Source organism: Osmerus mordax, chromosome 4 (genome assembly GCF_038355195.1).
Source record: "Osmerus mordax isolate fOsmMor3 chromosome 4, fOsmMor3.pri, whole genome shotgun sequence".
Classification (NCBI taxonomy): Eukaryota; Metazoa; Chordata; class Actinopteri; order Osmeriformes; family Osmeridae; genus Osmerus; species Osmerus mordax.
Window position 1 is genome coordinate 9,170,218 of NC_090053.1, and position 21,309 is coordinate 9,191,526.

The 21,309-nt window shown below is 38.9% G+C and overlaps 6 protein-coding genes across 6 annotated transcripts; all 6 read left to right on the top strand.

The window, feature by feature from the left end:
• Positions 1-1,089: 1,089 nt before the first annotated feature.
• Positions 1,090-1,911, top strand: LOC136941863 (gamma-crystallin M2-like). Its single transcript, XM_067234497.1, has 3 exons — positions 1,090-1,116; positions 1,214-1,456; positions 1,609-1,911. The coding sequence occupies exons 1-3, from the start codon at positions 1,090-1,092 to the stop codon at positions 1,909-1,911; spliced, it is 573 nt and encodes a 190-aa protein (XP_067090598.1).
• Positions 1,912-5,584: 3,673 nt separating this feature from the next.
• Positions 5,585-6,411, top strand: LOC136941861 (gamma-crystallin M2-like). The gene is made up of 3 exons (XM_067234495.1): positions 5,585-5,611; positions 5,715-5,957; positions 6,109-6,411. The coding sequence occupies exons 1-3, from the start codon at positions 5,585-5,587 to the stop codon at positions 6,409-6,411; spliced, it is 573 nt and encodes a 190-aa protein (XP_067090596.1).
• A 2,166-nt stretch (positions 6,412-8,577) lies between these two features.
• On the top strand, positions 8,578-9,428 carry LOC136941466 (gamma-crystallin M2-like). Its single transcript, XM_067233940.1, has 3 exons — positions 8,578-8,604; positions 8,750-8,992; positions 9,135-9,428. The coding sequence occupies exons 1-3, from the start codon at positions 8,578-8,580 to the stop codon at positions 9,426-9,428; spliced, it is 564 nt and encodes a 187-aa protein (XP_067090041.1).
• Positions 9,429-11,050: 1,622 nt separating this feature from the next.
• On the top strand, positions 11,051-11,947 carry LOC136941465 (gamma-crystallin M2-like). Its single transcript, XM_067233939.1, has 3 exons — positions 11,051-11,077; positions 11,248-11,490; positions 11,645-11,947. The coding sequence occupies exons 1-3, from the start codon at positions 11,051-11,053 to the stop codon at positions 11,945-11,947; spliced, it is 573 nt and encodes a 190-aa protein (XP_067090040.1).
• A 3,737-nt stretch (positions 11,948-15,684) lies between these two features.
• LOC136941467 (gamma-crystallin M2-like) lies at positions 15,685-16,539 on the top strand. Its single transcript, XM_067233941.1, has 3 exons — positions 15,685-15,711; positions 15,840-16,082; positions 16,237-16,539. The coding sequence occupies exons 1-3, from the start codon at positions 15,685-15,687 to the stop codon at positions 16,537-16,539; spliced, it is 573 nt and encodes a 190-aa protein (XP_067090042.1).
• Positions 16,540-18,259: 1,720 nt separating this feature from the next.
• Positions 18,260-19,162, top strand: LOC136941468 (gamma-crystallin M2-like). Its single transcript, XM_067233942.1, has 3 exons — positions 18,260-18,283; positions 18,475-18,717; positions 18,860-19,162. Exons 1-3 carry the CDS (start codon positions 18,260-18,262, stop codon positions 19,160-19,162), a joined length of 570 nt encoding a protein of 189 aa, XP_067090043.1.
• The last annotated feature ends 2,147 nt before the right edge of the window (positions 19,163-21,309 follow it).

Genomic DNA, 21,309 nt, shown 5'->3' on the forward strand with positions numbered 1-21,309 from the left:
TTTAGTTATGTCCACTAGGAAACAGGTCAGTGACAAAACATTTTGTGACTAAATACATCGACAAATACTTCTGATTATCTACAGCTCATATATTTACTCTTTCAAATTTACCGCTGTTGTGTAGGCTACTTCTACTTCTTTGCTGTTACCTATATGTATTTTATGTTGGCAGCATATCAGAGGATCTTTGGTATACTGCCCCATAATTTGTTTTGGTATTGCACCTTGAGTATGTGTAGCCTATATCTAAGGGCCAGAGAGATGTTCAAACTACGCACCAAACGAACGCTGGATACGTGCAGCAGCCATTCAGCATATGCGTACTTACAAATGCCTTCTGGTGAAAATTGTTTGTGTGGGATTTTTAGGAAAGTTCCTTTTAGTGTTTCCTGAAACACTCGAAATGATACATGAATGGCCAAATATCACACACAAGTCCTCTCTTCCTGTGATGACACAATGGCACCTCTAAACGGGCACGCTTCACATCATAAAGGTCAATGGTTTAAGCACAAATGGGGGGAAAAGAAACAGGATTTACCAACAATTACTGAAATGAACTGTTTTCAAATAAATGTCGATCTCAATAGCAGGAATGATGCGTGAAGCCATACATGAAAATTAAAAATAGGGTTTAACAAAAATGAAAAAATGAGTTTTTAGTTACTCTTCCACCCATTTATGCAATGTAGATGTTCTCACATTTGTTTTAAGAAGTACATGACACATATGGCAGCCCATAGCAGAAAATAAGCAGAAAAAGTAAAGTATCTTTGTGGACAAGTATGTGTGAAAACTATAGTAAAAGTCTGAAAATGTCCTATTGACTTTTTGTTAAATCAGCAATGCTATCATTAGATCAATTGCACTGTTCTTGATTAATCTTTTGTGGGACCCCTACCCTTGAAATGTTAGAAGAGTGGTATTTCTATGGCCGGGTTTCTATGGCATGTTGCTGGGTCACGGGGTTTACACAATGGGGCCTCTAACTGTCAGGTATAAAAGGAAGGCTTCAGCCAGGTAGGAACTCAGAACATCACCAAGAGCAACAGCAGCAGCAACAGCAGCTCCAGCTACAACTGAGCAAAAATGGCCGACATGAACATGATGGGCAAGGTAAGAATGAACAAAGGTTACAATACTGTATAATGTGTATGTATATTTACACTTATACTTCATTTTCAAATGCAACCAACTTTTCTTGTCTATTCAGATCACCTTCTACGAGGACAGGAACTTCATGGGACGCTCCTATGAATGTATGAACGACATGTCCGACATGTCCTCCTACATGTCCCGCTGCCACTCCTGCAGGGTGGAGAGAGGCTGCTTCATGGTCTACAACCGCACCAACTACATGGGTAACCAGTACTTCATGAGGAGGGGCGAGTACGCCGACTACATGAGCATGTTTAACTGGAGCGACTGCATCAGGTCCTGTCGTATGATCCCCATGGTAAGGACAACTATTAGTCAGCCTACATTTGTCTATCTAGCTTCTAACTTCCTTGTAAGTTCCTGAATTGATCATTTAGATTATTTGGTTGTCGCTACCATTCTAGAGTAAAATGTTTGTCTAACAAACAACTCTTCTCTGTCCAATAACAGCACAGAGGAAACTACAGGATGAGGATCTACGAGAGGGAGAACTTCGGTGGCCAGATGCATGAGATGATGGACGACTGTGACAACATCATGGATCGTTACCGCATGAACAACTGCATGTCCTGCAACGTGATGGACGGCCACTGGCTGATGTACGATCAGGCCAACTACAGAGGCAGAATGTGGTACATGAGGCCTGGCGAGTACAGGAACTTCAATCAGATGATGGGAGGCATGGGAGGCATGGGAGGCATGGGCAACATGAGGTTCATGAGCATGAGGCGCATCAATGACTCTTTCTACTAGAAAATGTTTAAACTGTGCTGATATGAAGATCTCAATAAAGCGTTGAGAAAGAAACACTTTTGCCTGTCAATATTTTGTACAGTATTAACTTTTGGGTAGATTTGGTTTTTCATTCAAAACCACTGATACAACCACATTTAATGCATAGAAAAGCTTTGTGCAAACTTTGCAATGTATAGTAACCACCGGAAAAGTCTTGAATCATTTATAAGATATGTTCTTCAACATCAGAAGTTGCTCATTATGAAATTTATATATTTTGCCTATATAGTTTAGGTTAACAATGCAACCTACTATGAATGGTTGAACTCCATCCTCAGTGAACATTTATGTACAGAATAATTACTTAGGCCCTAATTGTTTAAGTTAGAGTTAGACAATCAGAAGTCCAGTTAAATGTATCACATCATTTTGATGTGTTCATCAAAATGATTAACATTGTATAGATCGTAGTGCATATGGGTTTGTCAAAGCACAACCTGTTTATGCCTGTGCAAGTCTTTTCACTATAAGTTTCCACGTTACTTGGACATGGTAGTTCTACAGGTTTTGAAGCACGACTTAAGGCCTTGGTGTATGCCTACTCCAGTTGTTTGCATGTACGTGTACGTACGCAAAACTTACTAGGGATGCACCAATATGGACATTTTGGCCGATACAGATAACTGATAACTCTTTATATTTGGAAGCCGATAACCGATACATTCTAATAAATACAAAGCCTGAGGCTGATTACAAAATCGAAAGGTAAACAAATATAGTGGACAACTGCTTCTATTAAAACCTTAACTGCTTAAAACATCTAGATATTTCTTTTACCAAAATGATCAGATTTGTAAAATCTTACCAAAAAATAAGTGGTTCAACGGGCGTAAATAATCCATAATTTATCGTCTTTAATTTATCTACCACATTTTTTTATCGGACAAATAACTACAACACAAATAATATGGCCGATGTGGCTGATACCGATATCGCCACCGATATATCATGCATCCCTTAAACTTACGCATGCAGTTGTTCACATACTCCATTGCGTTCATTATGTCAACACATTGTTAAAGCTATGTCAACTTGGAGGCAGGTCAGCGACAAAACATTTTGTGACTAAATACTTTGACAACTAGCCTACTTCAAGTATGGTACAACAAAAAATTAATGGCGACATAGGAGGAGGTATTGTTAATAATGTCTGTATGTCTAATTGCGAGTCAGCTTATTTGCTCTTTAAAATTGACCGCCGTTGTGTTGGTGGTCCCACCTCTAAAGAGCGCCCGCTCCCAACCCAAGCTCTTCTCCTGTCTGGCCCCCCAATGATGGAATCACCTCCCCACCTCCATCAGAGACACTGACTGTCTCCCGACCTTCAAGAAAAGGCTTAAGACGCACTTGTTCCGGGAATACAACAGTACTTAGGAATGATTTGCTGGACCTGATGTTAGCTTCCTCCAGGAACACAATGACTCTTATTGAAGGACTTGTTGCTCTTGTTGGTTAGATTTAACTTCTTGTACTCGCTGTGAATTATATTATTGTTGCTTGCTTTTTCTACAGGTACACTCTTGCACTTTTTGAGGTTCATGTTGTTTAATTTGTAACTTGTTTAACTACATACTCTTATGGTTCTTCCCATTGGCACTTATTTGCTTTTCACAATGTATGCTTCATGTTTGGTTACCCGCAATGTTTTGGGGCTATCTCGTTATTATGATCAGTGACCTATGCACTTTTGTAAAGCTCTCTCTTGGAAGTCGCTTTGGATAAAAGCGTCTGCTAAATGAATACATGTAAATGTAAATGTGTACTACTTCTTTGCTGTTTCCTGATTTTATCTCGCAGCCCGTCAGAAGATCTTTGGTATACTGCCCCACGCCATAGGCTGCTTCCCGCACGTATCCTGTGATTGTTTGGTGCATACTTTGTGCACGTCTCCGTGGACGTTACATGTACAAATACGCACACCCCAAATTCATCCTTAAGACCGAAATATACTCCAGTATCATACGTGTACGTATTTGAGCTGGGCAATATATTAAAAAAATATATATCTCGATATTGTCAAAATGTTTACGATATTCGATATATATCTCTATATGTTTGCATTTGCTTTTAAATTAGCAAACAAAATTAGAAACATTAAAAACCATTACAAAACAACAAAAAAACATTTTGATAGAACAGCTATTGTTACAAAGTACAAAATGTGTAGTACAAATTTAAGCAGTAAAAAAAAAAAAAAACATTCTTTGGGAAAGTATGCTTGAATAAAAAAAGTATTCGATATTCACAATATTTTCACATTTTACATTGTCGTCAAAAGTATTGCGATATTATTGCTAATATTCAATATATCGCCCAGCCCTAGTACGTATACAGATGCAAATGCTACACATGCAGCATTTTTCCTATAGCCCATTGTATTCATTATGTCAACATGACAACAATGTAATCAATGCAATTGAGGGTAAACATTTACTCACTTTTTATGTTAGATGTGGGAGGGTGGAATTAAAGACATGTCCACTAGGAGACAGGTCAGTGACAAAACATTTTGTGACTAAATACGTTGACAAATACTTCTGATTATGTACAACAGCAAAAACCATGGCAACATAAGAGGAGGTATTGGTAATGTAAGTCTTTATGTCTAATTGCAAGCCAGCTCATATATTTACTCTTTCAAATTTACCTCTGTTGTGTAGGCTACTTCTACTTCTTCGCTGGTACTGTATATGTATTTTATATCTTGCAGCACATCAGAGGATCTTTGGTATACTGCCCCATAATTGTGGGGGGTATTTCACCTTCGGCCAGAGAGACGTGCAAACTACACACTAAACGAAAGCTGGATACATGCGGCAGCCATTCAGCATATGCGTAAACGTACTTAGAGTGAAGTATATTTCGGCCTATCTAATAGCCCACGCCTTCATACTTACAAATGCCTTCTGGTGAAAATTGTTTCAGTGGAATTTTTAGGAAAGTTAATTTGAGAGGTTCCTGAAACTCTCAAAATGATACATGAATGGCCAAATATAACACACACGTCCCCTCTCCCTGTGATGACACAATGGTACCTCTAAACGGGCACGCTTCACATCATAAAGGTCAATGGTTTAAGCACAATAGGAGGAAAAAGAAACAGGATTTACCAGCAATTACTGAAATGAACTCTTTTCCAAAGAAATGTCAACCTCAAAAGCATACATGAACATTAAAATTAGGGTTTAACAAAAATTAAGAAATGTGTTTTTAGTTACTCTGCCATCCATTTATGCAATGTAGATGTTCTGACATTTGTTTTAAGAAGTACATGACACATACAGCAGCCCATAGCAGACAATAAGCAGAAAAAATTAAGTATCCTCGTGGAGAAGTATCTGTGAAGACTATTGTAAAAGTCTGAAAAGGTCCTATTGACTTTCGGCAAATCAGCATTGCTATCATTAGATCCATTGCACTGTTCTTGATAAATCTTTTGTGGGACCCCTACCCTTGAAATGTTAGAAGAGTGGTATTTCTATGGCCGGGTTTCTATGGCATGTTGCTGGGTCAAGGGGTTTGTACAATGGGGCCTTCGGCTGTCAGGTATAAAAAGGAAGGCTTCAGCCAGGTAGGAACTCAGAACATCACCAAGAGCAACAGCAGCAGCTCCAGCTACAACTGAGCAAAAATGGCCGACATGAACATGATGGGAAAGGTAAGAATGAACAAAGGTTACAATACTATATATACAGTACCAGTATTTATAGTTAGATTTGTACTTCATTTTCAAATTTGACCAACTTTTCTTGTCTATTCAGATCACCTTTTACGAGGAGAGGAACTTCATGGGACGTTCCTATGAGTGTATGAATGATTGTTCCGACATGTCCTCCTACATGTCCCGCTGCCACTCATGCAGGGTGGAGAGAGGCTGTTTCATGGTCTACGACCGCACCAACTACATGGGTAACCAGTACTTCATGAGGAGGGGCGAGTATGCCGACTACATGAGCATGTTTGGCTGGAGCGACAGCATCAGGTCCTGTCGTATGATCCCCATGGTAAGGACAACTATTAGTCAGCCTACATTTGTCTATATAGCGTCTAACTTCATTGTAACTTCCATTATCTACCATTTAGATTATATGGTTGCCTCCACAATTCCAGCATAACATTTTTTGTCTCAATAACCTCTTCTCTGTCCAATAACAGTACAGAGGAAACTACAGGATGAGGATCTACGAGAGGGAGAACTTCGGTGGCCAGATGCATGAGATGATGGACGACTGTGACTCTATCATGGATCGTTACCGCATGAACAACTGCATGTCCTGCAACGTGATGGACGGCCACTGGCTGATGTACGAGCAGCCCAACTACAGAGGAAGAATGTGGTACATGAGGCCTGGCGAGTACAGGAACTTCCATCAGATGATGGGAGGCATGGGAGGCATGGGAGGCATGGGCAACATGAGGTTCATGAGCATGAGGCGCATCAATGACTCTTTCTACTAGATAATGTTTAGACACTGAGCTTCTATGATTTCAATAAATCATTTATAAAAATATAAAAAACTTTTGTCTGAAAAGGTTTTGTTTGAGTTTTAAAAGTTGATTTTGGTTTTGCACACCAAACCACTCATACCACCACCATAAGTAACTCACAGAAAAGTATTTTGCATCATACAATGTATTTTAACAAGGAGAAAAGTTGAAAAGTTTAAGGAGCATGGCCTTCTATGATGGAAGTAGCCTATGTGTAAATTTTCAAAATAATCTCAAAAGGCTTCCAGATAAAGTAATCAAATAGTTAAATAAGACAATATTTTGCTATCAAGAGACAGCTTAGGCAATGGCTTCATTTGGCAAACTAGCTAGCCGGCTAAACATTGCCACCCGACTACATTTGGAGTTGGTTGGGGTGGCAGGGGTGGAAGGTTGTGTAGGGGCTCGTGGCTTTGTTTATCTGGCTAACTAGCTAGACTACAATTCAAAATACAAGGTTAACAATGCTAGCCATACAACTACAATCGTTGACAGATGTTACCGACTTAATTTGATGGTTCTCACTTGAGAGTGGATGCAATGTGGTGGGTGTAGCCACAAATCTTATCTTATTTTAGTGGGAGGTAGAATGCTAGAATGTGAATGTAATTGTTAAGCCCCTAAACTGTGTAAGGCTTAAACTAGGCCTATAATATTGCTTACAAATTGTGTTATTTTCTGACTAGTGACATCAAGAAATACATAAGCCTACAGAGGTTCAACACTGATTAGGATTTGGAATTCTAGAAAGTCAAACGCAAACCGTTTATTGTTAAACACAATGAAATGCTGGTTAGGAACGTGCGCTCACATTGTAGACGCTGAACTTGAGTCCAAAAGCAACTTGTCTTTACTCATAAAATTCATAATTGACTGTATAAGTACAGAATACCTGACCTTGGCTAGTAGTTACATTTAGACAATAAGATTATTTTGATGCGCAGTTCAGTAAAGTGTCAAATAGAATGTTATATAAATGAATAACCATGTAAATACTTAGTAGCCTATCAGTCATTTAAATTAATGCAAGTATTATTTTATGAATTATATAAGGAATCACATGTATTTTTAAGTACGGGTTAATACAAACATTTTGTGAGTTATGGGGGAGGGGGAACTGTTCAGAGGGTAATGAAAGTCAGTATAGATCTGTAAAGCACTGTGACATAAAGGGATTGTAAAAAAAAAGGTTACCAATAAAATTTGATTTTACCTGACTTGATATTTAAATTCCTATGTAACTATGATGTCATTGCTACAGGTAATGCCTTATTGTTAAGCAATGGTAATGATTAATATACAGCTATGGTAATGTTTTAGGTTTCAATTTGTATTTATTTTTCGTCAAAAATTTACGGAATTCCATTGTCACTGAGATTGATAAAGAATCTATATTTTAAATCTGTCGAGAACTAAATGATAAACACATCCTTAAAGCTTCAATTTCTGGCTTCAGTCACCTCAATATAAGCCTTGGGCCGCCCCCCTCATGTTTTGTTTTTTGTTTTTTTACAATAGGTAGTAGTGCTGTAGTTACATGGTAGGTAATGCTACTTTAATGCAAATTGCTGGCCACATTCATTTGAACGATTGTGGGCAAAAAGCACAAGGATTTATCACTAATTTATACAAAATTAAATTAAAATGTTCCAAAGACCCGATCAATACCAGGATTGTTAAAGGATGTGTTAAACCATGTGAAGTTCTGAAAATGGTGTTAACTCAAAAGAGGTTTTGATTTTTAGTTCAGTTTGCAAAAAAAAAAAGAAATAAAGGATTGTTTTGGAAAGGACATGGAAACAGATCACAGACTACAATAAGATGGAAAAAGAATTTGGGACAAGGATCTTTGGAAACAGATTTCTTATCTGAAAATCCTATTGACTTTTGGCTGACTCGGCATTGTGATTCTTTCCACTGTTCTTGACATAAGTCTTTTGAGTCCCTTGAAATGTGTAGAAACCTCAGTGACATTTCTATAGATGGTTTTATAGCATGTTGCTGGGTCAAGGGGTTTGTACAATGGAGCCTCTGGCTGTCAGGTATAAATAGGAAGGCTTCAGCCAGGTAGGAACTCAGAACATCACCAAGAGCAACAGCAGCATTACCAGCAGCTCCAGCGACAACTGAGCCAAAATGACCGACATGAACATGATGGGCAAGGTAGGAACAATCTAACATATTCGGTGAATATATATTTAAATTTAAATATATATTTAAAAATACATATGTACATGTATATGTATACTTCTACTCTACTCCATTTATACATTTTAATAACTTTTCTTCCTTACAAATTTTTATTCAGATCACCTTCTACGAGGACAGGAACTTCATGGGACGTTCCTATGAGTGTATGAATGATTGTTCCGACATGTCCTCCTACATGTCCCGCTGCCACTCCTGCAGGGTGGACAGAGGTTGCTTCATGGTCTACGACCGCACCAACTACATGGGTAACCAGTACTTCATGAGGAGGGGCGAGTATGCCGACTACATGAGCATGTTTAACTGGAGCGACAGCATCAGGTCCTGTCGTATGATCCCCATGGTAAGGACAACTATTACCATTGCTTGAATATATTTAGCTATATTTTCAGCTTCCACCAGTCTGAGTTTAATATCTCTGTCATCTGTGGCCCAGAATACTCCTGAAGGTCTCATCTTTCAGTAACCTTTCTGTTCAATTACAGTACAGAGGAAACTACAGGATGAGGATTTACGAGAGGGACAACTTCGGTGGCCAGATGCATGAGATGATGGACGACTGTGACTCTATCATGGATCGTTACCGCATGAACAACTGCATGTCCTGCAACGTGATGGAGGGCCACTGGCTGATGTACGAGCAGCCCCACTACGGAGGCAGAATGTGGTACATGAGGCCTGGCGAGTACAGGAACTTCCACCAGATGATGGGAGGCATGGGAGGCATGGGCAACATGAGGTTCATGAGCATGAGGCGCATCAATGACTCTTTCTACTAGACAATGTTTAAATTCTGATATGCATGATATGAAGATCTCAATAAATTATTGCTAAAAAAAGATTTTTTCTGAAAATATTTAGTAGATGTTTCTACTGTACACACAAAACACTGATTATACCACTCCCCTCCGGCAGAAGGCTGTGGTCCATCAGGACCAAAACCTCACGCCACAAGAACAGTTTCTTTACATCTGCCAGTGGCCTCTTCAACAAGGCCAAGGGTTCACACAGACTTTAAACCACAGACTTTAAACCATTGCCATATATTGTAGCTATTTTATACTTTATATTTATTTTATTCTACATACCTGTCCCCTTAGTATTAGTTAGTATTAGATCATTAGACTTGCACCTTTTGTATAGTATAGTTAGACTTGTTTAAACTTACACCACTCATTTAAGATTTACTCCTATATGTTGAACATATGCACCCTCCTGCCAAAGTAAATTCCTTGTCTGTGAAAACTTTCATGGCGATTAAAACCCTTTCTGATTCTGACAATAGACATACATGCATTGTGTATATGTTTTATGAAAAGTAACTAGATTAAGTCATTTTCCTAATGACATTGTCTACTATGATCAAAGGATGCTTTTGGTTGTAAAATGTAAATCACAACTTCTCAAAAAATTGTTCCATGCCACCAATCTGTGGAGTTGCCTTATTTCAAGTTCATTTTCAAAGACAAACACTTGTTAATAACATTCATATATAACAGATGTCTGGAACACAACAAAATGTAATTACTGTGATTGATGCAACAGAATTATTCCACGTGTTGAACTTTTATTATAGGAAATGTGATAATTGTACATAAATCTTTGCCTTTTTTGTTGAAAAAGAGGAGGTTGGCAGCTAAGAGGGACACAGACAGACTTTGTATTTTTATGCAATAATGTCAAACAAGTTCAGTTGTTATTATTTCTGAAGTCTTTCTCAACATTTGAAGTGTTGAACAGTCACCTTTATGGACATAAACCCTTCATTCAATTTATTGAATCAATTTTTCAATAAAGATCTGTGCATTCTATAGCTGAGACTGTCTTTTTTGTGTGTTTGTATACATTATTTAATTAATATATATATTCATATACAATTTAGTATAATTAAACTTAGGTATTATAAAAGCTGAGGTTGTTGAGAGAGTCGGAGAGTCTTGTCATTTCAACTAGTAATTTAGCGCAATTAAGATTTTACACAAACTGAAAGCTGTGTTGAATGTAATCATCGCAAAATTAGTTGAAAGTTGTATGGAGTGTTATGAGTAAAAACAAAGGCCATGATTTCTTCTAGTCCTACATTCAACTATTAATATGGAGTCAGAAAGCATAGGAGTCTTTGGACCTATTGACTTTTAGCACAATTAGTTTGTGGTCACCAGCTCTATTGCACTGTTCTTGAAATAAGCCTTTTGAGAGAGAGTGTCCCTTGAAATGTGTACAAACCTCAGTGGTATTTCTATAGCATGGTTTCTATGGCATGTTGCTGGGTCAAGGGGTTTGTACAATGGAGCCTCTGGCTGTCAGGTATAAATAGGAAGGCTTCAGCCAGGTAGGAACTCAGATCATCACCAAGAGCAACAGCAGCAGTACCAGCAGCTCCAGCTACAACTGAGCAAACATGGCCAACATGAATATGATGGGCAAGGTAAAAACGGTCAAAGATGTTTGGTATATATTTAGACTTAACTACAGTTTGCCAACTTTTGAAGTTAACTCATTCTCAAAATAAAAACACATTTATTTTAATGTTTGAAAGATGGACAGAGTTCAATTTTCGTATTTACTCAATTGTCTTCATTACAAATGTCAATTCAGATCACCTTCTACGAGGAGAGGAACTTCATGGGACGTTCCTATGACTGTATGAATGACATGTCCGACATGTCCTCCTACATGTCCCGCTGCCACTCCTGCAGGGTGGAGAGAGGTTGCTTCATGGTCTACGACCGCACCAACTACATGGGTAACCAGTACTTCATGAGGAGGGGCGAGTACGCCGACTACATGAGCATGTTTAACTGGAGCGACTGCATCAGGTCCTGTCGTATGATCCCCATGGTAAGGACAACTATTACCATTGCTTGAATCTTTTTATCTGTATTTTCAGCTTCCACCAGTTTGACTTACGGTGTAATATCTCTGTCATCTGTGTCCCTGAATACTCTTGAAGGTCAAGGTCTCATCTTTCAGTAACCTTTCCATTCAATTACAGCACAGAGGAAGCTACAGGATGAGGATCTACGAGAGGGACAACTTCGGTGGCCAGATGCATGAGATGATGGACGACTGTGACAACATCATGGATCGTTACCGTATGAACAACTGCATGTCCTGCAATGTGATGGAGGGCCACTGGCTGATGTACGAGCAGCCCAACTACAGAGGCAGAATGTGGTACATGAGGCCTGGCGAGTACAGGAACTTCAATCAGATGATGGGAGGCATGGGAGGCATGGGAGGCATGGGCAACATGAGGTTCATGAGCATGAGGCGCATCATGGACTCCTTCTACTAGACAATGTTTTAACTGTGCTGATATGACCTAATGCAGCTTTGATTCAAAATAAAACTTGTGTCTGTAAATATTTTGCTTGAATTAATCACTTGAGGTAACTTGGCTGCTACACAAAACATTGATACATTAAGTCCAGACCGGTGTGCATCATTATTAAAAATATACTATTTTACTGTCAAACTTATGTTTTCCAGTATAAGAACAATGCCTTGGAAGCATTTTAAAAGAGATGTACTTACTTAAAGTTTTTGGGTTACCAATGCAATCTAATGTATCTGGTTGAACATAAACAAAAGTAATTCAAGATGTCCAAGTAAAGGTGGAAGTCCAGTAGAGTTGGAAGCAATGCTAAGGGCAGTGCCATCCATATCAAATTACCAAACAATGTATAGAAATAAAAGATGTTGGCTGAAGAATCTTCCCACCTACAGTACATTAATGTGATATTTATGTAGTTTGAGAGGAGCTATTCTTGTTGTTTTATTGCCCTAGTTTGACAGAGGTTCCAGATAGTGACATTGTTAAGTTTGGAATTGAGAGTAGACAGTGTCAAAAGATCAACAGATATTGTCTATTGATAACTGAAATGTGTGAGAACTTTCCTTGCTCTCCCTTTCTCAGTGGTGAAGTACCTTGAATGTAAGGTGTGTAACCCCATCTTAGGTGAACAGAGTTCGTTCGTTCGTTATCTGCCGCTTGTCCGGGGGTCGGGTCGCGGGGGCAGCAACCTAAGCAAGGAGGCCCAGACTTCCCTCTCCCCGGCCACTTCTACCAGCTCTTCCTGGGGGACCCCGAGGCGTTCCCAGGCCAGCCGAGAGACATCGTCCCTCCAGCGTGTCCTGGGTCTTCCCCGGGGCCTCTTCCCAGTGGGACGTGCCCAGAACACCTCACCAGGGAGGCGTCCAGGAGGCATCCTGATCAGATGCCCGAGCCACCTCAGCTGGCTCCTCTCGACGCGGAGGAGCAGCGGTTCTACTCTGAGCCCCTCCCGGATGACCGAGCTTCTCACCCTATCTCTAAGGGAGAGCCTGGACACCCTGCGGAGAAAGCTCATTTCGGCCGCTTGTATTCGCGATCTCGTTGTTTCGGTCACTACCCACAGTTCGTGACCATAGGTGAGGGTAGGAACGTAGATCGACTGGTAAATAGAGAGCTTCGCCTTTCGACTCAGCTCCTTCTTCACCACGACGGACCGATGCAGAGCTCGCATCACTGCGGACGCCGCACCGATCCGCCTGTCGCTCTCGCGCTCCATTCTTCCCGCACTCGTGAACAAGACCCCGAAATACTTGAACTCCTCCGCTTGGGTCAAGATCTCCTCCCCAACCCGGAGATTGCACTCCACCCTTTTCCGGTCGACAACCATGGCTTCAGATTTGGAGGTGCTGATTCGCATCCCAGCCGCTTCGCATTCGGTTGCGAACCGCTCCAGTGAGAGCTGAAGGTCGCGGCCCGATGAAGCCAACAGGACCACATCATCTGCAAAAAGCAGCGACCCAATCCTGAGGTCACCAAACCGGACCCCCACAACGCCCTGGCTGCACCTAGAAATTATGTCCATATAAGTTATGAACAGAATCGGTGACAAAGGGCAGCCCTGGCGGAGTCCAACCCTCACCAGGAACAAGTTCGTGAACAGAGTCAATCGTTTTAAACTGGCAATTAATCATTGAATGAACAATTACTTTTCTTGTTGATCAAAATGTTACTCTAAAATGCTTTGTGTTTGTGCTGACAGCAAATACGTGATGAAGTTAAAGGCAATTTGTTGACATCTAGATTATGTGATATACCATTTAAATTTCCCCAGGAAGCTTTTTAATCTGCATGTACTGTATGATACTTTCAGAACAACAAACAAATACTCAGAATGTGGCATATAACTTTCTCTGTGGAGATGGCATGAAGATGTGCAAATAAATCATAAAGTCTTGAATACTGTTTTGTCATCAAAACAGGTGTTCAACAACAAACACTTGAAAGAATGATAGGGCACTCTCCATAATAATTTCAAGTACATGGTGGTTATTGATGGATAATTGGTAAAACATGTTGGTAACACTTTACATGACATTAACTTCCATGCAACCTCATAGAAAAACCATAGTAACAACCTTGTCGTTACATGAGAACTGTTATATAGTTACACTTCATCGCAGAAGTACAAGTTCAACAGAAGTGAAATTTGGTGCAAGGTGGTTGGGTTTTTCAAGGGATAGGTTGATGTGAACCGTAATCTTGTTTTGGTAACACATCTACTTACCCCTTACACCCCTCTACTTACCCCTTACACCCCTCTCCCATACTGTACCTTCTTACAGTTTTGTAATAAGATATTCCGCAAACACTTAATACCATTTAATTACATGGCAATTACGATTAAAAAAAGAGATTCTACTATAGTTATTGCTTTGTGGTTACATGATAGTTAATTTTACCTAATGTAAAGTGTTGACCAATTATGGATTCATGTTTTCACTGTACTTTAAGTGTACATTAATTACTATATAATTATATAGTATCAGCTACAGTAATAACAATGTTTTACATGGGAACTGATATGTAACCACATGGTATCACAATTTAACAGCATGAGTTATTACAAAAGTAACAACTGAATTAAACATACAGTCAACTACATTAGACAGTCACCTGAATTGATTACATTTTACATTACATTTAGTCATTTAGTAGACACTCTTATCCAGAGCGACTTACAGTAAGTACAGGGACATTCCCCTGAGGCAAGTAGGGTGAAGTGCCTTGCCCAAGGACACAACTTAATTTGGCACGGCCGGGAATCGAACCAGCCACCTGACTCCCTCAATTGATGACTAGAAAACAAAACATCATTGCATGACAACAAAACATCATTGCAAGACATATCCCTTATATAGGAAATATAAAAATAAAACACTTTAGTTGTAATACGGACAATAATATACAACAAACACATTTAGTTATATTTTACAAGATACAAATACTGTAGACCTAAATACTAAATATCTGCATGTTTATTTACAGGGAAAGTCTGTGTTACTAGATTGGAGAAAGACTAATTGATGATGATGACATACCGTCACGAGTTCCAAATCTGGTAATATTATGTTACAAGTTCTTATTTAAAATTAAATGTCCTCAGTCACAAACTGATTTGTTCCTCTAGTAAGCAGTAAGCATTTGCCTGCCACCTGTTGGCTGTGAAGTGCCATTAATTTCCTTTTGTACTCTATATTTTGTAATACTGCTCGTCATAGAAGTTTAGAGTTTAGATTACTAAACTGGTCTCATTATTTAATAAGCTTGATTTTTAACCATTCAACCATCTAACCATTGGGTATACTTGTTAATAAGGGTAATAAGGAAATAAAGTGTCATATAGAGCTAGCAGTTAAAACAAAAGACAGAAATTCTTCTGGTAAAGTACTACATTTTACAATTCACATTGAGTCACAGCGCATTTTTTGTTGTTCGACCCATTGACTGTTCCCACAATCCGTTTTGTGCTCACCAGCTCCATTCTTGATGAATGTCTTTTGAGGGAGCGCATCCCTGAAAATGTGTACAAAATGCAGCACTCTATAGATTTCTATGGCATGTTGCTGGGTCAAGGGGTTTGTACAATGGGGCCTCTGGCTGTCAGGTATAAAAAGGAAGGCTTCAGCCAGGTAGGAACTCAGAACATCACCAAGAGCAACAGCAGCAGTACCAGCAGCTTCAGCTACAACTGAGCAAAAATGGCCGACATGAACATGATGGGAAAGGTAACAATGAAAGTATTCTACTATAGTAAAAAAAAAAAACAGCATTATTAAGATGTGTTTGGACATAGGACTGTTGGAGTCCCATTCAAACAATGTCCTCAATGTCTTTCTTTCCGGATTTCATTTAGATCACCTTCTACGAGGACAGGAACTTCATGGGACGCTCCTATGAGTGTATGAATGATTGTTCCGACATGTCCTCCTACATGTCCCGCTGCCACTCCTGCAGGGTGGAGAGAGGCTGCTTCATGGTCTACAACCGTACCAACTACATGGGTAACCAGTACTTCATGAGGAGGGGCGAGTACGCCGATTACATGAGCATGTTTAACTGGAGCGACTGCATCAGGTCCTGCCGTATGATCCCCATGGTAAGGACAACTATTACCATTGCTTGAATCTATTTATCTGTATTTTCAGCTTCCACCACTCTGAGTTACGGTTTAATATCTCTGTCATCTGTGGCTCTGAATACTCTTGAAGGTCAAGGTCTCATCTTTCAGTAACCTTTCCGTTCAATTACAGCACAGAGGAAACTACAGGATGAGGATCTACGAGAGGGAGAACTTCGGTGGCCAGATGCATGAGATGATGGACGACTGTGACAACATCATGGATCGTTACCGCATGAACAACTGCATGTCCTGCAACGTGATGGAGGGCAACTGGCTGATGTACGAGCAGCCCAACTACAGAGGCAGAATGTGGTACATGAGGCCTGGCGAGTACAGGAACTTCAATCAGATGATGGGAGGCATGGGAGGCATGGGAGGCATGGGCAACATGAGGTTCATGAGCATGAGGCGCATCATGGACTCTTTCTACTAGACAATGTTTAGATACTGTAACATTAAGATCTCAATAAAGCCTATATAAATATATTGTATATCTCCTGCAAAGTGCTTGTTTTTAATTGAACATGAGTGGTTTTAGTACTTTACACAAAAATGTCTACTATCACTGAGTAATAGGCAATACACAGAGCAAAATTAAGCTTATTTTCAATACAATCACTAACTGAATAGTCTGAAGTTATTTGTAAATAACCAGAACATAAACAGGAAAACATGAAAATGTTAAACTACAAAAGAATGTAAAAATATTGTCCTCAACATTTCTTTTAATATAAGTTTTACTTTAAAGTGATTCGTAGCAGGTCTGACTACCAATGGGTTATTAAAAGGCAAATTGTTTATTGCTAAAGCTGGTTAGTCCAGTATCCTTTGCAAGAATACTCTAACATACACTTTCTATGAGTTTCCACTGCAATTATGTTTTTTTTAAACACTCGTTATGATATTGACAGAGAATAACATGCTCAGAAAAAACTGAAAAAACATTTAATTTGTATAAAACAGATTGAGATGATGTGGAACATGATGTGGAAAAATGAAATACAAAATGTTCGTGGGGATTTATAGTATGTGTGAAAAACCTAAAAAGAAAGTACATTTAAAAAACACCACAACACTAACTTAACGAGACACAAACAAGGCCACCACCAAGTCTTCAATTATAAAACTAGGGTTCAGAATTTCCATAATACATATTTTCATTGATTACAGTCAGAAGAAGATCACTGACCATAATATGTATACAAATATTGAGTACTGGTAACTACTTCACTTAGGAATTAAGAAAATCTGAATTTCAGTCAATTGTACCAAATAAATTCAAGGTTTTAAACTTAACTTTAATATTCTCTCTCATTTACTAGATTAGCAACATTGTCATTTGCAATGTATCTAAATTGAAGATACATAGTTGCTACTTCTGTATGTATTTATATTGTATAACAATTTAAATGGCTTACAATAGGTAATAAAAAAACAAGGTAGGTATAGGAGTGGGGAGCACCGTCCATGTATAAAACAAGTGTTTCTACATTACATAAAGTTTACAAGTAATTACAATATTGTTACAACTGATTTAACTATGACATTACACAGAAATAAAAAAGGAAAATGTCCCCTATCCAGTTTCTGATAAGAGTTGCGGGTGAGGTAGGTTTTGATGCATTTTCTTCATTACAAATCACTATGTTGTATAATTCAGTTGCCATTGGGATTGATTACTTACTAGGATGGTCTCATTATTTGGTTTGGGTACTATCTAATACTTTTTCAGGTTATACTCATCTTTAACCTTACACTTTCACATACATTGTTTGGGCACATGAGCATTTTTTTGTAATCTCACATTGAAGGGTCTTAAATTGCGAGAACAACTGAGTTAGAAATTAGCAATACTATAGTTAACTGTAAAATTTCATTCAACCCAGTGATTGTTGCCACAAAATGGGTTGTAGTGTAATGTCACTAGCATCATTTCAATGTTTTTGATGTAGGTCTTTGAACACTCGTCCTTGGAAAAGAGTACAAACCTCAGCACTCTATAGGTTTCCATGGCATGTTGCTGAATCAGGTATTTGACCAGTGGGGCCTCTGACTGTCAGGTATAAATAGGGAGGCTTAGCCAGGTAGGAACTCAGAACATCACCAAGCGCAACAGCAGCAGTACCAGCAGCTCCAGCTACAACTGAGCCAAAATGACTAATATGAACATGGGCAAGGTAAGAAGGCCATCTACAGTATATGTAGCCTATGAATGTGTACTGCATGTATTTAGAATTTTACGCCACTCTATTCACTGTAGAAGTAAACTCATTCTCAGAACACAAACATAACTTCACTGTTATATCAATATTAGAAGGGCTGCAAGGGTCTCATTAAATAAAGATTTTCTTGAATAAAATGATTTCAGATGATCTTCTACGAGGAGAGGAACTTCATGGGACGTTCCTATGAGTGTATGAATGACATGTCCGACATGTCCTCCTACATGTCCCGCTGCCACTCCTGCAGGGTGGAGAGAGGTTGCTTCATGGTCTACGACCGCACCAACTACATGGGTAACCAGTACTTCATGAGGAGGGGCGAGTACGCCGACTACATGAGCATGTTTGGCTGGAGCGACAGCATCAGGTCCTGTCGTATGATCCCCATGGTAAGGACAACTATTACCATTGCTTGAATCAATTTAGCTATATTTTCAGCTTCCACCAGTCTGAGTTTAATATCTCTGTCATCTGTGGCCCAGAATACTCCTGAAGGTCTCATCTTTCAGTAACCTTTCTGTTCAATTACAGTACAGAGGAAACTACAGGATGAGGATTTACGAGAGGGACAACTTCGGTGGCCAGATGCATGAGATGATGGACGACTGTGACTCTATCATGGATCGTTACCGCATGAACAACTGCATGTCCTGCAACGTGATGGAGGGCCACTGGCTGATGTACGAGCAGCCCCACTACGGAGGCAGAATGTGGTACATGAGGCCTGGCGAGTACAGGAACTTCCACCAGATGATGGGAGGCATGGGAGGCATGGGAGGCATGGGCAACATGAGGTTCATGAGCATGAGGCGCATCAATGACTCTTTCTACTAGACAATGTTTAAATTCTGTGCTGATATGAAGATCTCAATAAATTATTGATAAAAAACTAATTTTTCTGAAAATATTTAGTAGATGTTTCTACTGTACACAAAAAACACTGATTATACCACTGACAATATACATAAATGCATTGTGTATAATTCTTTATGAAAAGTAACTAGATTAAGTTCTTCTCCTAATGACATCGTCTCCTATTATCAAAATTGTACTGACTATAATAGCTCAATAAAGCATTAACCAAAAAATACTTTTTCCTGAAAGTGTTTTCTTCAAACTTCCATGATTGCCAATCAAACCTACATACAGTAGTATGGTCAAACTTAGCTGTGGAACACCACCCAGTAACACCATTCAATGTCTAGCTTTTTGTTAGTTAAACTGGATAATGTATACTCTAACAATTATTTTGGGTGCAGTTCATTTTGATTTGTGAGTTAGAGAAATAGATCCACTCTGAGTTAAAGAGTGGATATCTTACTGGACGTATTACTGGTAAGTGACAAAGCAACACCTGTAACCACGATCATTATAAAAATCATAGAAATTACTGGGGATTAAGTTACTTATTAAATTGAACTAAGGCTGTAGCCATGGAGTCAACATTGGGGGGGACTAATTATTTTTTGAATGATAATTTCTGACAGCGTGTGTGGTTTCTTGTCGTAGCGTAGCACATTTATATTTTTATTTATATTTTTATATCAATATATTAGGGGGGGACATTTTGACCAGATTTGAATATTGGGGGGATGTGTCCCCCCCAATATATATTATGATTACGGCCTTGAGTTGAACAACATAGCATACCAGGGGAATAGCAGGGCGAGTTGTGAACATTTTACTCATACTACGTAGATGCCATTTCCAAAGTATTCCTCATTACTGAAAACATTTTTCCCCAAAAGATGCAGTACTGTAACCATGTGAGAAACATACCACTACTAATGATTTTTCAACGGTTGCAGGTTGCATTCTGGTAAAACTGTACAGTTAGGTTACTTTACTAAATTCAGTATGGTGTATAATGGGCTTTCCAGGGGTTAGCAGATGTTAAAATGTATTTTGTTTTGGTAACACAATCTTCAACTCCACCTTTTCAACATCTACACTATTTACACTTTGGAATAACCCATACCACTTGCACTTTGTTGCATGGTACTCTTAATTAAAAGATTTGCCCAAAGCTTTACTTAATGGCAGTTTTGAATATAATTGTTTGTATTCATTAACAAGACAACGTTTTAACTTACCCTGAAACCAATGTTGTAAACCATCTTTACAAATGTCCCTGTCCTGTGTACAAAGCTTGACACTAAAAAAGTTAATTTGACTTTGACAACAAACCTCATAACCTCATACTGTGGTTGTAGAGTAAAAGGTACTGACAACTTAACCCTGTATAAACTTGACCTGTTCTCCTTACCTTAAATTCTACATTCAGAAAAGTTAACCTTTACTTAATTGTACCACATAACACAAAATGTAATTTTATCTCGTATATTCGGTAATATAATTAAGAGGTTTTGAGGCAGTTTCCTCACTCAGTCACAGTTTCACATTATTTAGTTAACCTTGGCATTTGTGATGCTGAATCACCTTCATTCGAGTAAGGGTAAAAAGACAGACACACATCTACTTCCACAGCTTTCTATTTCCATCCTTATTCTACATAATTTTTTCCCCAACAATATTAATTTAACAAGTGCTGTAAACATACATTGTATTTTTTTAAATTATTGTTGTATATTAGGTTTTATTATTGTAACTTTTACTTTTTACTTTTTAGAGTTCAAGAAAGATGGATTACAATAAACATTTATTATATTTTTATTACATTTTACATTTACATTTTACATTTACATATTTAGCAGACGCTCTTATCCAGAGCGACTTACAGTAAGTACAGGGACATTCCCCCGAGGCAAGTAGGGTGAAGTGCCTTGCCCAAGGACACAACGTCAGTTGGCATGACCGGGAATCGAACTGGCAACCTTCGGATTACTAGCCCGATTCCCTCACCGCTCAGCCACCTGACTCCCTTATCTACATTAGGTGAAAGTAAACATATTCCTGAATAAATGCTGATACAGTATGTGTAATCAGTTCTGTTGGAAAACTTGTAAAAACCTTCTATCAGG

What these genes read in the sequence shown, in the direction of transcription:
- LOC136941863 (XM_067234497.1), top strand. Translation starts at nt 1,090, where the DNA reads ATGGCCGACATGAACATGATGGGCAAG. An exon ending in ACATGAACATGATGGGCAAG is followed by an intron (nt 1,117 to 1,213) that starts GTAAGAATGAAC and finishes TTGTCTATTCAG; the next exon opens with ATCACCTTCTACGAGGACAG. An exon ending in CCTGTCGTATGATCCCCATG is followed by an intron (nt 1,457 to 1,608) that starts GTAAGGACAACT and finishes GTCCAATAACAG; the next exon opens with CACAGAGGAAACTACAGGAT.
- LOC136941861 (XM_067234495.1), top strand. Translation starts at nt 5,585, where the DNA reads ATGGCCGACATGAACATGATGGGAAAG. An exon ending in ACATGAACATGATGGGAAAG is followed by an intron (nt 5,612 to 5,714) that starts GTAAGAATGAAC and finishes TTGTCTATTCAG; the next exon opens with ATCACCTTTTACGAGGAGAG. An exon ending in CCTGTCGTATGATCCCCATG is followed by an intron (nt 5,958 to 6,108) that starts GTAAGGACAACT and finishes GTCCAATAACAG; the next exon opens with TACAGAGGAAACTACAGGAT.
- LOC136941466 (XM_067233940.1), top strand. Translation starts at nt 8,578, where the DNA reads ATGACCGACATGAACATGATGGGCAAG. An exon ending in ACATGAACATGATGGGCAAG is followed by an intron (nt 8,605 to 8,749) that starts GTAGGAACAATC and finishes ATTTTTATTCAG; the next exon opens with ATCACCTTCTACGAGGACAG. An exon ending in CCTGTCGTATGATCCCCATG is followed by an intron (nt 8,993 to 9,134) that starts GTAAGGACAACT and finishes GTTCAATTACAG; the next exon opens with TACAGAGGAAACTACAGGAT.
- LOC136941465 (XM_067233939.1), top strand. Translation starts at nt 11,051, where the DNA reads ATGGCCAACATGAATATGATGGGCAAG. An exon ending in ACATGAATATGATGGGCAAG is followed by an intron (nt 11,078 to 11,247) that starts GTAAAAACGGTC and finishes ATGTCAATTCAG; the next exon opens with ATCACCTTCTACGAGGAGAG. An exon ending in CCTGTCGTATGATCCCCATG is followed by an intron (nt 11,491 to 11,644) that starts GTAAGGACAACT and finishes ATTCAATTACAG; the next exon opens with CACAGAGGAAGCTACAGGAT.
- LOC136941467 (XM_067233941.1), top strand. Translation starts at nt 15,685, where the DNA reads ATGGCCGACATGAACATGATGGGAAAG. An exon ending in ACATGAACATGATGGGAAAG is followed by an intron (nt 15,712 to 15,839) that starts GTAACAATGAAA and finishes GATTTCATTTAG; the next exon opens with ATCACCTTCTACGAGGACAG. An exon ending in CCTGCCGTATGATCCCCATG is followed by an intron (nt 16,083 to 16,236) that starts GTAAGGACAACT and finishes GTTCAATTACAG; the next exon opens with CACAGAGGAAACTACAGGAT.
- LOC136941468 (XM_067233942.1), top strand. Translation starts at nt 18,260, where the DNA reads ATGACTAATATGAACATGGGCAAG. An exon ending in CTAATATGAACATGGGCAAG is followed by an intron (nt 18,284 to 18,474) that starts GTAAGAAGGCCA and finishes AAATGATTTCAG; the next exon opens with ATGATCTTCTACGAGGAGAG. An exon ending in CCTGTCGTATGATCCCCATG is followed by an intron (nt 18,718 to 18,859) that starts GTAAGGACAACT and finishes GTTCAATTACAG; the next exon opens with TACAGAGGAAACTACAGGAT.